At 24.9% G+C, this 15,464-nt stretch overlaps 2 protein-coding genes across 3 annotated transcripts; both read right to left on the bottom strand.

Moving 5' to 3' along the window:
- Window positions 1-879: 879 nt before the first annotated feature.
- On the bottom strand, window positions 880-9,074 carry LOC145830088 (UDP-glucose 4-epimerase-like). Of its 2 annotated transcripts, none has more exons than XM_082937978.1 (6): window positions 8,872-9,074; window positions 8,240-8,414; window positions 7,707-7,857; window positions 7,290-7,455; window positions 4,589-4,714; window positions 880-1,559 (listed from the first exon to the last, which is right to left on the bottom strand). In XM_082937978.1, the coding sequence occupies exons 1-6, from the start codon at window positions 9,055-9,057 to the stop codon at window positions 1,272-1,274; spliced, it is 1,092 nt and encodes a 363-aa protein (XP_082794104.1). In that variant the 5' UTR covers window positions 9,058-9,074; the 3' UTR covers window positions 880-1,271. The 2 variants fall into 2 exon arrangements, with proteins under 2 accessions (XP_082794104.1, XP_082794105.1); XM_082937979.1 differs by having other exon boundaries at window positions 8,240-8,334; window positions 8,872-9,070.
- LOC145830087 (intraflagellar transport protein 57 homolog) lies at window positions 9,074-10,523 on the bottom strand. Its single transcript, XM_082937977.1, has one exon. It carries the CDS (start codon window positions 10,494-10,496, stop codon window positions 9,282-9,284), a length of 1,215 nt encoding a protein of 404 aa, XP_082794103.1. The 5' UTR covers window positions 10,497-10,523; the 3' UTR covers window positions 9,074-9,281.
- Window positions 10,524-15,464: the final 4,941 nt, after the last annotated feature.

Here is a 15,464-nt window from a genome sequence, read left to right as displayed (position 1 = left end):
TGCTGTATAGAAATGTTTGTTTACCTAAATTTTATTATTAGTCTTGTAATTTTACTGTACTATTTAATTTATAATTTAATACACTTGGTTAATTTGTCTTACATATTTAGTTTTTAAGCACTAATTTTAGTTATTTTGCAGTTTTATTTTAGATAATGACTAATAAAAGGTCGAAACGCCGTCAAATCAAAACAAACTATAAAATAAGGATGTGTATTCACCTACTATGATCGCTTATATCTTAATAATTACTTTAAACTTTGTTAGAAAAATTCTAATAAATAACTAAGATAAAAACCTACACAATAAAAATAACTTGTAAAAATACAAGGGCAACTCCGTATCTAAGCCCTTTGTGTATTATTTTTGTAAGATATTTTGTTTAAATTATTTAAGTCTTGTTTTATATTAAGTGTTGTTTTAGTACAAGCGTAGTACTTTCTATTAACTAAAATAAATTAAAGCAGTAAAAACGGTGTAAAGTTATATAAGCCGCTTACAATAGTTAAGAGTTTTACTTTAAAACAACTTGTATTAAGAAACCTCCGAAGAGGCTAAGTATACCTTAAAATTTATATAAAATCAGCTTATCAAACAAAAAAATTAAATACGAGTTGTAGTATAATATTTTACACATGTGAAATATTTTTTAACATTAATTACAGTTTAATTTATTGTATGCATTTGATATTACTCATACCAAACAATTATACACCAATAAGAATAATATAAATTAGCTTAAAATATTTTTTTTAACTTAGAAATAATATTCGGTTAAAGAATAGCAGGTTAACGTGCATAAAAGCTAAAGCAAAAATGTATAAAAGCGTATTAAAAAGCAAACATGAAGATTAAAGTAAATATAACTTAACTTTAAAATAACTTTGAGGATACTAAAAATATTGATTGAGGTAAAAAAATTAAAAAGTAAATGAACTAAAAGCTATCTAAACAGAGAGAATATTGTTTTCTATAAAACCTAAAAATATTACTAGAAATCGTAGTTTGAACATTAAATATTCTTTAAAATTATATGAATGTCTAATTATATTTAAAAGAAACATTTAACTAACTACAAAACAAAGCTAACCGACAATTGAAAAAATTGAAGAGCAAACATATACAAGCAAATTGAAGAAATTAAGCGAAAAATAGAGATAAATGAAAAAGATTGATATTTTGCATATTTGACTAAATTAATGAAGAAGATAAGGTGTAACAGCAAAAGATTTTTATGGTAGTTAAATGAGCTAAAATAATAATAAAAAATCTTAATCGTCGTGATAATAACCATCGGGATTTGCTTCCTGGAACTTCCACAAATCCTGACACATTTCCTTCAAACTCCTTTCGCACTGCCAGCCCAACTCTTGTTTGGACCTTGTTGCGTCACAATACATGGCGGCAACGTCACCTTCCCTCCTGCCAACCACCTCAACGTTCAACTTCCTACCGGTCACCTGCTCGAATGTGGCCACCATTTCCAGCACCGAAGTTCCCCTTCCTGTTCCGAGGTTGTAGCACCTGAAGTTGCTCTTCATTCGACCGTCAAACATCGCCTAAATTATAATTTTCAACAATAATTGCAAATTAAATATTTTAAGTAATATGTACAACTGATTTAACTTCTTTACTTCGAGTATATTTTAGAGATAAAAGTTTGGGATGATTAACTATTTTTATTTTATTAATAAACTGTTCTTAACCTTAACTTTGAAATACTTAATTACTTATAAAAAACGTGAACATTTTCATGTTTTATTTATAAACACTATTGAAAATTTTCAAAGTTTTTTGAACTTTTTCAAAAATTTTCAAACTACAAGTTTTCTTGTACTTTTTAGTTAAAATTTAATTAAAAGCTGTTGTAGTGCTACTTTACATGTTTTTATTTCACTGCAACTTTTAATAGTTTTATATTCAAGATCTAAGTTCTTTTCATAAGAATGATATAAAGTTTTACCATTCATGTGGCATGAATAGAGTTTTATTAGTTACGAGTTAAAGTCCATTCTGAAACTTTCGCTCTCCTTATTAAATAAAAATCAACTCAATAGTAACTATATGTAAAAAAAGAAATAGTACATAACTTACAACATATTACAGCAATTTTATATGTTGGTAACAACCACTTTTTTTTTCATATAATGAAATATCAAAAGTGGTTTTTGTAATTATATTTTATGTACTTTCAATTACTGGATATAGTTTTTATAGTAATACTAAAATAGATTTATGCTAAATTTATTTATATTTTTATAAGATTTATTTTTATAATATTTATTATAATTTATTTATTATAATATTTATAACATTTATTTTTATATTTATATATAAATTTCTATAAGATTTATGCTAAAAATAGTAATACTAAAATAAATAAAACTTATGACTAGTTGCTGTAAAAATGTTCAATTAAAAAAAAAAACTATTAAAAACAACCTTAACTCAAAAACGAAAACTGCTAAGTGTTTTTTGGTTGTTGTAACAAATCATTTCCTTTTGGTTAGACTAAATTCATTTCCAGACAATGATTTTGTGACTAATTAAAACTTTATAATGAAAGTTGTGATAGATATTTGCCTAATTTGGCTATGCATATTGCGAAAATAGAACTTAATTGTTATTTCAAGGAATTTCAAAAAATGATTTTTTAAAGTTTTTATTAACTTCTGCTATTTTGGATTTTGTTTTTTAAGAGGACTTGTGTAAATTCGGTTATGGTAGCTTTGAAAAAGGATACAACTGAATTCGGTATGTTTATGAAAAACATAACTGATCTTTTAAAACTTCAAAAGAGGAAATGTGATATAATCTATAATTAAGTAAAATAAAATTTATTGTTTCGATAAAGCAGATACTTAAGATGAGTGTGAAATACCCTGTAAAAACAAATTTACACTGATATAAAACTTACCAAAATATTTTAAATAATTAGCAAATTTATACTATATAACAGTTTTAAATATATATTATTTTAAACCCTACAACACTACTATATATGGTTAATAAAACGGTAAATTATTTAAAATTTGAACAGTTTTATTATTAATAAATTGAAGATGTAGTGCTAATAATGGAAACTTAACTCGTATTAATGAAGTATAGAAATCTAAACCTATACGAATACAATTTTTGAAGTCAGGATTGTGTAAACAAAAGTTTGTTGAGCAAATTTGTTTATACAAACATTTTGTTCTTTACTTTAAACGTTTAATCAATTATTTTAGGCCTTTGTTGCTATAAATATCTAAACTGTTTGTTTGCCATTGCCAAATTAAGTTAATTTATATGATACACGCCTAGTTTAAAAAACTGTTTATTTCGTAGTTACATACTTTAATACTAACAGGGTGGCCACTTGCTTTTTAGAAAATTATTCCACTTTATCTGATTTGCTTCAAGATTTTTGAAAGTATAAGTTTTTTGTTTATATTTGATTTAAAATTAAATTAAGGGTTAAAAAAATTAAGTACAAAAATATTCATAAGAAAATGTATTGCTGCTATAAATATGTTTTATATGAAAACATTCTAAATAATTCATGAAAAAATATTGTATATGATAGGTATTTGGTATATAATCTAAATTTCATTATTTTTCATGTAAACCTGTCCAAAATTTCCAAAATTTCTATATTTTTTGAGAAAACTAAAAATTTCAGGGTTTTTTGCCTAAATTTTCAATTTTCAGGTTTTTCCGGGACTACAGGTCAAATTACCTTGCCACCCTGTACTAATAAAACTCTGTGCAGCTTGTTAAACACAAAGAGCTTTAATAAGTGTAAATGAAAAAAGTTTTGTTTTTTATTTTAATATTTGTATTAGAAAATAAAACAGTGTATAAACTGTAAATAATTATTATCTGAATAAAATTTTCATTAAAAAATTAATGATTAAACCTCAGCAACAACAAAAAGAAATAGAATAAAGAAAAAAATTACCAGCATTTCGAGAAGAACATACATAAGTAAACTATTTTTTGTTGATTTGAAAAATTTTGCAACATATTTTATTTTAAAAACAGCAGCACCCAAACTAATTTTAAATATAAAGCAACAGTTATTGTGTCATAATAAGTTACTATGCTTATTTCTTATAGTTTAATGTAAAAACGATTGTGATTTTTTATTGCCTTTTACAAGAAAGAAGTTAATAAAATATCATTTTTTTAATTGTTTTTTTTCAAATTACAGTACTTAAATTTATTTTTTTACAATTTTTCTCATTGTTTTGTAAAGTTTTGGTTTTTTTATTTACTGTTATTATAAAAAAGCCTTATATAAAGAAAAAAATTAGTTGGTTTAAAACTAAGTTGTAATTTTATTTTCAGCTTAATTAAGTAATTTAAATTTGTTTTAAAACTTTAATAATTTAAAGTCGTTTTAAAACTTTAGTATTTTAATGTTTTGCAATATTTTCTATTAAAGTTTAACAACAAAAAAAAACATCATGAAGTGTAAATAAATGTTATGTTCAAATTCCTCAAACAAAATAACCTAATAAATAATTTACGGCTCAAAATTTTTGTTTTAAATGCTTAGTTACATCAAATAAATAAGGGAAGCTAATAAATATATTAAGAGTACCTGCAAAGCTTTGACATGTCCCTTGCTAAGATCAACAACGTGAAGGTAGTCTCTGACACCAGTTCCATCAACAGTCGGGTAGTCATCACCAAAAACCATCAACTTTTCCCTTCTACCCACTGCTACCTGTAAACCAGTCAACTGTAGGTTACCAATTAGTTTGTTAAAAAATGTCATGTTTTTACTATATAAACAATATTTTTATTTTAGATGCATTTAAAATAAAACTTATTTAATATTTTTGTTTTAACTAAGTTAATTTTTGGAAATTAGGATCAAGCTGGATCAGGATCATATTTTCAAATTCGGATGTGGTAGATCACTAGTTTGATTTAGTTTAAAAAATAAGTTTTTGTTAGCATAGTAACCGATTTCTGTTAGAAATATATAAACTTTTATGTGAGATCTTTCATATAATTATTGGTTTCGGTGTTGTGCACCAAGCCATGCGAAACAAAACTGCAAAAATAAAATTCATTTAATACAATGGGTAACGAAGTGTAAACTTTTAACAATGGTGTGAAAATATATACACAATTTAAAAACGCATTAAAATATGATGTATTAGTAGGATTTGTTTTTGGTTGTACACTAGGAATAAGGGTTTTGGATAAAAAATAAAATGTTATACTTTTTTTTTAATATAAAAAAGCTCATAAATTAGTTGTAAAAGTACAAAAAAAAAAACACTGTTACTAATTAAGTCATATAAAACTTTAAATTTACCGCAGCAATAAAAATAGATAAAACAGTGTATAAATTACTAGGTATAATTAGATATAGATTGTACAAGAAATATAGAGGTTAAGCATAGAACAAGTATAGGAGATTGATTTAATGGGGTTTGCCTTGTGTAAAAAAAATGAATGGTAGAGATCATAATTGAAGACAAAAAAGCATAGCTAATGGTATAATTACATTAAGTATATTCTCTTTTCTATTCGAAACCCTTATTCCTAGTGTAGAAATAAACAATTCATACTCAATTATTACACTTTATTTAAACATCTAGTATTTTCTTTTAGTAAATTTTTATTTAATTCTTTATCTTGGTTAAAAGTTAAAAATATGTTACCCATTGTAATCAGCGACTTCTATTCCAGCTTTGTATCGCATGGCTAGGTGCGTTGTAAGAAAAGTTAGCAAAAATTAATACGATACAATTTTACTCATAGTTTTTAAGTTAAACAGACTTACTTAAACTTTAATAAATAACTGTTGTTACTTAATCATTAACTCTTTAATGAGCAACTACCATGTAGTTTTTTTTTAAGTCTTTAAAAACGAGTTTTATTTCAAAGAAGTAGATAAAATTTTAAAAAGTATCATATTGCATATTCAACTAAAACAATAGCATATTTCAAAACTAATTTACTGATAAATTTTTATTTTTTATTATATGTTTTGATTGAAACTGAAATTCACTTAATAGAGGTTTTTTCATCAGCTAAAGCATTAGAAGTTAAGGCAATAAATTCTAGTACTTATTAAAAGTTTTAAGTATTATGACTGAAATTGAATTAATTTCATTTATTAAACATACACTTGTTATTGTTTGTAGTAATGAGTTTCTCAGGTTTGCATATACAATACTAACTTAAAAGAAACTTAACTTGGAGATATTATTTTACCTGCTTCAAGGTTCATAAGATTTCCTACAACATTACAGGAATTAAAAACGTAATGATAGTTTTAAATAGAAACTAAACAATTCTTTTCTTAATGCTAGGCTAGTATATTACTTTACTGACAAGTGATAGCAGTTTATAGCTTTCACTAGCTATAATAGTTTATTAATTCCAGTGAGACTTTATGTTTAATAAACTTTCATCTAAAGTACTTTTTTTTTTCTTAACTAAATAAGAAGTTAGGGTTCATATATGTTGTTAGTAATAAATTACAAAGCATTACAGTTTTAAACTAGCATACCCTTGTTATACATATTTATATATATACCATTTTATTATATTTATTGTTTATGTATACCTTTTTTAATTAAATTATGTACTTAATATATTATTAATAATAATAATGCAGCTAACTATAAGAATACAAATGATAGTCAGTAAACTAAGCAATTTTACAACCGACACTTGTAAACAAAGTAAAAAATAGTAGATACATTGTAAAAGTTACAACAATTGTTTTTAATTTTACTGTTTTTGAACAAAATACTTTATTACAACCTTTCTAACAATGAAAGTTTTCCATAACTAATAGACTTTTGAGATGAAACATATTTATAGTACTAAGGATTTAAAAAAAAATAATAGACTAGTCTGAGTCTTAAAAATTATTCGATAAAACTTTTTTTTTAATCATCTATGCCTTTTATTCTACCTTTAATTTCACTAAAATTTTAATAAACTGGCTAATACAAGATTGAATGGAATCTTGATTTTGAATATATTTCATAAAAACGAAAAAAAATTACTTTAACAAGTTTTGTTTTGGAATACTTTAAAAAATTAACCAGCTTACCAAGTATTAATTACTAAAATACCTCAAGACTTCATAGACAGACTTACAATAAACTTTTTTTATAAAAAAAGTTGTTGATTCTTTAAAGAATAGTTGAATTTCCCTTAGCTATATTTTGTTTAATATTTTGTTTAAAGCTAGTTATGTTTTATAACAGAATTTATTTTAATAATCACTAAAACCATGCACTAAAATATTTAAAACTGAAAAAAAACTATACTTGTGCAATAAAAGGCATTAGATTGAATGGAATTCCTTTTGGATCTTCTCCTATTTTTCCACTGGGGTGTGCACCGACCGGATTAAAATATCTAAGAGACATTATCTTCCAACTATCATCTGAATTACAAGTGTCTTGAAATATTGTTTCCAAAAAATACTTGGTGCTGTACAAAAAAGAAGATTATTTGGGTAAATTCTATATATTTAGCTTTTTATATAAGAATAATATAAAAAACTACACTTACATTTATGCTAATAATGTAAAAATAAAAATAAATTAGTTTTTATATTTTTACTAAAATTAGAAAATTTAACTTCATAATAAAAAACGTTTTTTTAGAACACTTTCATAACTGTTTTTTTTTTGCAAAGAATATTAATATAGGCACAGACAAAATATTCGTTAAAAAATAACTTTGCATAAGCACAAGTACAATTTCCAGTCAAACTGTCTTCTGTATAAGGAAGTTTATCAGGAGCTACTTCTGAGTATACAGTTGCTGAACTACTAAATATCATGTTAAATATTTTGTATTTCTTCATACATTTCAGCAAATTTAGAGATCCTAGAGAATATCATAAAATCATAAAAAATAATTGAAAAGTAAAAAACTGTAATAAGTTAATTACAAAAATTTTTCCTAATAAAAATATTTTTGCTTACAATATAAATTTTCTACTTTATAACCTTACTACATAGAAAATAATTATAAAAAGCAACTTGTCAAGTAATACATATAATTGAAATGTTAAATGAAAAAAAGTTGCAAGGTTATTCTTTTTTTATGAATATAGTTGTATTAAACAAGTAATTGCATACTACTTTAGTATTTCATGTCTAAACTTAAATTAGAGTACCAATTTTCATAACAAATCATCATAATACAAACTTTGATACACTAGTAGTAATAAAGTTTATTTATATCTTTTAAACATAATCAGAATTACCTATCAAGTTATTTTCATAATACTTCAAAGGTACTTCTTTAGATTCGCCAACAGCCTTATAACCGCCAAAGTGAATTATTGCTTCTATTTTATGTCTAGAAAAGATTTCATCTAGCGTTTTTTCGTCAGCGTAATTTCCAAGTACAAAAGTTAAATTTTTGTGTACTTTTTCAGGCTAAACATTAAAAAAAAATTGCAACTGTTGCAATAAAAAGGAAATTCTTATTTACTTTTGCAAAAATAAATTAATGAAAATTAAAAAATTAAAAAATTTTGATTTTTTACTTAAAATTAGTGCTATAGATTGTTTATAAAATAAAATAATACAATTTTAATATTTAAAATAATAGGGGGACTTAGGAAAACAAAAAAAAAAAAAAATTAATTATTTGGTTATTATTTTTGCCTTATTTATAAAAAGGTTAAATTTGTTATTATCTTTATCAATTTAAACATTTATAACTCCACTGATAGTAACACTGAAGAGTAGTATCAAAAACTTTTATGTTACAATTTTTTAGATTGCTTTTTTTTTAATATATTTATTATGAGCAGAAAGAAGTTTTTTTTTGTATAAAATATGTTTTTGTTTTAAAATCAGTAATGTTGAATCAAACAAATTTAAAACCAACAACAATAGATAGAACTCTTCTGAGTGATGGAGGGAAATAGGGTTTGACATTTGATTTACCAGCAGCAGCATTTGATAGATTATCAAGCACAACAACTTTATAATTGGATTGGAGAAGTTCTACCACTGTGTGACTTCCAATAAAACCTGCTCCTCCTGTGACTAACACTTCCCTTTCCAGCTCCATTGTAGTTACTCAAAACTCTAAAAAATACAAAATCACAGCCTGTTTTTATATGAACTCAAGACAAAAAGTATGTAAGTGTGCAAAAGTTTGAGATGAAATTAATAAAAAGTATATCACAGCTAAGATAAACATAAAAAATAAATGTTAACATTGTTTAAAACATTGGTGCAGGATCTAGTTTTATTCTATAAAAGCAAAATAAAATTGTGGCAAAAAATGTAAGTTTAGTAAACATTCTGTTTAAAACCACCAGTAGATATACCAAAAGTTTTGTCTTTGAAATGAGCCTGCCTGAGAACATGTTCAATAACACCAATTCTAATATCCATCTGAGTTGTTTCTGTTTTCAACTTGCCAAGTGTCTGTTTTATTTTGACCAACGGTGCTCCGTCTGTCATGCTACTTCCTTTTTCTTCCATTTCTATCTTAACCTTTTCAAGTTCCTCGCTTACCTCTGCAAGTGACCTGGATCTTTCTGTCACCCCACTACTACCTTGCTTGTACTTTTCCTTGGACTGAGCAAACCTTTCCTGCACATTTCTGTAGTCTTGCACTAGATTTTCGAGCTGCCCGTTTATATACTTTTCCCGACTACTAATTTTTTCCAGTGTCTTTTGAATTTCAGCTTGCATTTTGCTAAGTTGCTGCTTTGATTGGGCAAAAGTTGTCTCAATTCCTACTTTATGGGTGTTCATTTGCTCTACATGAGCCCTCCAGTCCTTGTTGTCACTTCTCACTGTCACTTTCAATGAAGGTGTCACGCGTTCAATCTCTAGTCGCCATTTCTCACTGCTTGTATTTGACAGCATTATTTGGTTTTCTTTTAAAACTTCCTTGCCTGCCTTTGCAGTTGAGTTGAGATCTAGAAAAACATCAGTATCATCGTCTGAATCATCTGCCGCTGCTAGGTCATCTTCAATTTTTTCCAGTTTCAGCTCAGCATCATCCTCTTGATGCACCACTTCATCTTCTTCTTCATCTTCACTCTCATACAAGGGTTTTTCCCAACTAAACTTTGTACTTTTAAGAGCGTTTTCTGCAAATTTATCCAGCAGCATGCAAACATGGGGACCACTTCCAGACTTAAGTTTATTTGGTGGAAAGTCAGTATTTGTGCCCAAAGACCTTGCTTTATCTAAAATTCTAGAAATAGTAGCATTGGGATCATCAAACTCCTGGGGCATGTCAAAATTTTTGCCAGTGATATTGATTAACCAAGCACAGAGAGAAGTGAAGGTATAAAATTGCTCTCCAGGATTTGTAGGCATGGCAAAATAATGTTTTGGTATAGGCTTCATACCGTTGACATCAATAAAATTCTGCTCAAAGTCCAACAGCTTTAGTTTATCTAACAGATCTGACATAATGTCAAATATTTTATACGTTGCACCAGGACCTACATTTTCGTCAGAACCACCTCTTCTTTGGTCATCTCCCATTTACTTTGTATGATTTTAAATTACCTGCAAACTAAATTTTGTTTATTTCTTTTAAAATAAGGTACCATAAGTTGTAAAAATTTAATTACTTACTTATAGAATTTACAACATTGCAAACCTTATTTTATAATTAACTTTAGTGTATAATTGAAAACAGCCTTAGCTTGAATTGAATAACTTAAATCAATAACAAACATATAGAAAACTGAACTGACAAACTAAATAACTCTCAGAAAAATAAAACTTTGCTTCTTAAGACAAAAATGGAGTAAAGCTTTTACGATTAAAATAAAGTGTTCTATCATTTGACTATCTACTCAACTTTAAATTAAAATAATAGTGCCCCCTGAATTTCTAAAATTATTTAATTTTAAACATAAACATTGAATCACTGGTTATAGTTTATAGCAACTTATGTCATTTATATTTACTGTACATCTCATTTTTTAATTAGAATATTAAAATTTTAAAATTTAGTTTTAACTAGAAGCAATAATAAAAGAAACAGTAAGTTGAAAGTTTGACTAATAATTTAGCTGTATAACTAAGCGAATCAACAAACTTAAAAGTATATCTTGAATTATTAAAGAAGCATAATGCAAGTTTTAATTGAAAATTTGTTTTATGTTAAAACTAGCCTGAGCAACCAGAAAGTAGTAATTAAAAAGATATAAGTTATTTAATAACAAGCTAAATAAAACTATAAGTAAATAAATAAATATCTAGTACAATTTAAAAACTAATTAAAATTAAAGTATTTGAAAACTGTACAAACCATTTTAAAAACTAAGTAAAATATTTTATATTTCAACTTTAAAAAACATTAAAATCTGGTTGAAAGCTCTAAGTAAAGCTTATATCATAAATGATAAATCACTTTTTTCTCAACTTGATTCTATTTTATTCAGTTTTAAGTAAGCCAAAAGTAATTTTTTACAGATATTCAAAATTCAAAACAATTGAGATTTAGCTGCATAAAGTTGGAGAGTACCATGGGTTCCTTATGGGAGAAGAAAACTCAAACAGCAAACAAATACAAATCACTAAAATTCTATCTCCTCCTTCGTTTTTTGATACAAATACCTAAAATTTTTAGGATATGTTCTTTGCAAAGGGTGCACAACTATTCAAATTAGGACAATTCAAATTCATAAAAAATACTTTAAGTGCCACAACTCAAAAATTAGTGTATGTTTTTTTAAATATAAAATAGGTATTTAGGTCTTATTAATATATACAAGCTATTTTTCTTTATTGAAAAATTTTAAATACTTTTTGTGATGTGGCTAAAAAATGTTTCAAAGTATAGTTATTTTTACTAATACTTTACTAATATAATATTTTACTAATTTAAAATTATAAAAGATGGCTTGTAGATATTAATAAGCCCTACAAACTTATTTTATAATTTTTAAAAAATATTTAACTTTTTGCCATATGGTCTCATTATTTTTCTTACGAATTTGAATTGTCATGTAACCTCTTGCAATATTTATAAAAATCTGTTGTAACAATTTTCATATAAACAAATAAATAAAATTTTACAAGAACAAACAAAAAAGCTTTTTTTTTGGTTTTTGTCTGAATTTTTTTTATTTTTTTATACTTGCTATGACAGAACAGTATTAGAATACACATATACATGGTAAACCAAAATTCCTTAGAATTTTTCAATTTATAAAAAATGTTTAACATCTCTTATGCTTTAAAAATAAGGTAATATAACTTAACCTTAGATAACTACTTGTGTTACTATTTTCAAAAAAAAATATTGTTTTTCCAAAGAGTAAAAAAAAGGCAATCGTACAGCTCATTTTGCAGGGGGAAAATATAGAAACTATGCTTATGAAGGTGTACAAATATACAGTTTACCATGTTGTTATTATTTAAAGAGCTTAATTCATCTGAAGACCTTTCAAAAATGGAAAATCGCCTACTTCTCAATTAAAGCTGTACAGGAAATAGTATGGTTAATCAAATGAGACCTGTAAGGTAATTAGTTATCTTTAGAAAATATGTAAGTATGTCCTCAATGAGAATAACCATCAAACTGATCTCAAACTCCTTCCCTACAAGTTTAAATGAGAAAATACTGCCTAGAGAATTCTCAACAGGAAAAAAAAATCATTTTTAGTTTATCTATGAACATGGAAACCCAGAAAGCCAAGATTCTAACTGTAAAAAAATGTTTAAAAACTCTATCTAGAACAAAAGTTATGCCAGTCAGTGCAAAGCAATTAAAGGGTTTTACTTAGATCTAATTTTGATGTCTTTAAAGACAGTCTGCTTTCATATAATAGTATTTTATTTCTTTTTTCATAGTCTGAAAAAGGTGCTTTCAATATTTGTTTAATAGTTTAATCTGTAGCTTCATAAAAATTATCATCAGTCTTGTTTTCTTTAAGAAATAAGTTTTTATAAATATTCTATTTTTCTAAACTTTTAAAGATTAAGAAGATTTTGTTTTCATTAGAACCTAATAGGCAGACCTAGTCACAATGAATAGTTGTATCAATCAAACCAAACTTGATTAATTACTTTCATACTAAAGCGTCTGTTTGTCGGTTTCAGATTATTTTTAACTTTATTGAAAATTTTTAATCATAATTTTTTATTACTATGAAAAGTTTTTCAACTTTTAAAGTATATAGCATTAATATTTTTGATTAGATCAAATTTTATTTTAATAAAAAAGCTCAAACCATTTGGGACTTAATATAATTTATATGCTATAAAAAAATAATCATGCAGTTCTTCTGTTTGTAATTAATTTTGTAATGAAATGATTGATTTTCATTTGTAAAAGAAGTTTTAACAAGGTACTAGTTTAGACTAAAAAATTATAAAAAGCATGCAAAAATTTTTTTAATTGTAATGGTCTATTTTTAAGTGAATAAAAAATTACATTTTATCTTTAGACTGAGACTAATATTTATGATAACATTATGAATAAAAGATAGTCAATAATTCTTAAACAGATAAAATAATGTAAAAATTTAAATTTTTATTTTAAATGTTTAAATTTTAATTAATATGATTTAAAAAAAATTTATTTAGAAATTGTATTAGTTTGTTTGTTTTTTATTTAACCATTTTAGGTCTAAACAGAAATTATCTAAAATGTTTTTTATGTAGTAATAAGTTTTAAAATTTAGAGTGAATTTTTTTCATAATAACAAACAAGTAAACTTTTAAACAACAATAAGAAAAATAACCAAGTACAGTAACCTCTCGCTTATTTACGCACATTGTGTCCACAGAAAAAGTGCGTAAAGATATGAGAGATCGTAAAGAAACGAGAGGTACCAAATATACTCACTATAATGGCTGTTTTTTTAATATTGCTTCTAGTTAAAAGCAGACTGGGCACTTTCCCACTTTTAACTGTTTGTTTACTTTATTTATAAATGTGAAAAAAAAACAGATAAAACTATACATTTATTTAGAAAAAGGATTTGAATTTCTATAAAATAATAATACGAGTAGAAATAACTTTACTATTTTAATAATAAGTAGAAATTATCTTTATCTTTATTTATATATGACATTTATATTCTATTCTACTTAGCAAATTTAATTTATAATTAAGCATTTCTATACAATTATAAAATGGTGTTTATTAATATATAGGTCAAGACTCCTGTATTATTTATTTGTGTTTTAAACTCTCATTATTTCATTTTACTTTAATTATTAAACACAGTTATATTTATTTCAGAATTTTGATTTCATCTCTTATTGTTAACAAAATTTCTGATATAATGAGGTATAACTAAATGTTTATCAATTAATCAAGGAACATAAATTTACAAAGTCTAAAGATGTAGAGAGGTGTGTTAGCATTCAAAAACATATTTTAATTCAAAATATACATTAAACCTAATTTGTGCAATATAAAAAAAATTAGAATTTTTATTTTTTGATTATAGAATTCTGAAATGCGTAACTAAACGAGAGTGCGTAACGTCACGAGTGCGTAAAGATCCGAGAGGTTACTGTAAATTCAATCTATAAGATGCTTTTGAAATTTAAAAGCAAAAAAAAATAGTTTTTAAAGTATAGGGGAAATATAAATTTTAGTTTTTAAAACATAGTTCAAAGAACTTGGTTTATTTTGTTAACAGTTTTTATTTTATATTTTTAATTAAGTTTTAAAGTTAGCAGCTAAAATATCACGAAAAGTTGAAATAAGTTATAATTTTATCTAAAAAGTAGCTGACCTTTACAGATAATATTTTTAATTAAGTTTTAAAGTTAGCAGCTAAAATATCACGAAAAGTTGAAATAAGTTATAATTTTATCTAAAAAGTAGCTGACCTTTACAGATAATAATTTTTTCAAACACATGTATGTATAGATATTTGGACCTGATATAAACATATAACATATATCATAAAAAAGTAAGTGTTAAAATAAGATTAGTAACAGACTAAAAAAGTGTATGGACCTTTCCTAGATGAAGTTTATAGAGATTGTATTACTAAATAAAAAAATTTAAGTGTCTAAATTTATTTTTATACAAGTTATTGAAACATTGGTAGTTTTTATTTTTCAAAACTCTCCTGTTTAACTATATTCAAAAAAATCAAGACTATAGTGACCACTTAAGTTGCAAACAAAAATAGCCTAACTCAGCCAACTGTGAAGTAGGTAGTAATAAATACATAAACAAAATTTTGAAATAATTCTGACCATATTTCATTGAAAAATATTTTAACTTTTAAAAAAGTTGAAAGAGGTTGTGATTGATATTGAAAAAACTAAAATTTAATTGCTTGAAGATGTCAATTAAATCTTTTAGATTCCAATTTTAGTTGACTTCTTTTTAGGTTTAAACAACTTATTTCAAAGAGTAGAGAAAACATATTCTTATAAGTATTTATTATTTAAAAAGTATAAATGCTTTTAAAAAAAGCTAAACCTTAGATTACCAAAGGGATTATTATTTCAATTTTAAAAAAATTCTTA

Source organism: Thalia democratica, chromosome 2 (genome assembly GCF_965202585.1).
Source record: "Thalia democratica chromosome 2, ktThaDemo2.hap1.1, whole genome shotgun sequence".
Lineage (NCBI taxonomy): Eukaryota > Metazoa > Chordata > Thaliacea > Salpida > Salpidae > Thalia > Thalia democratica.
This window is presented reverse-complemented; position numbering and strand designations above follow the sequence as displayed.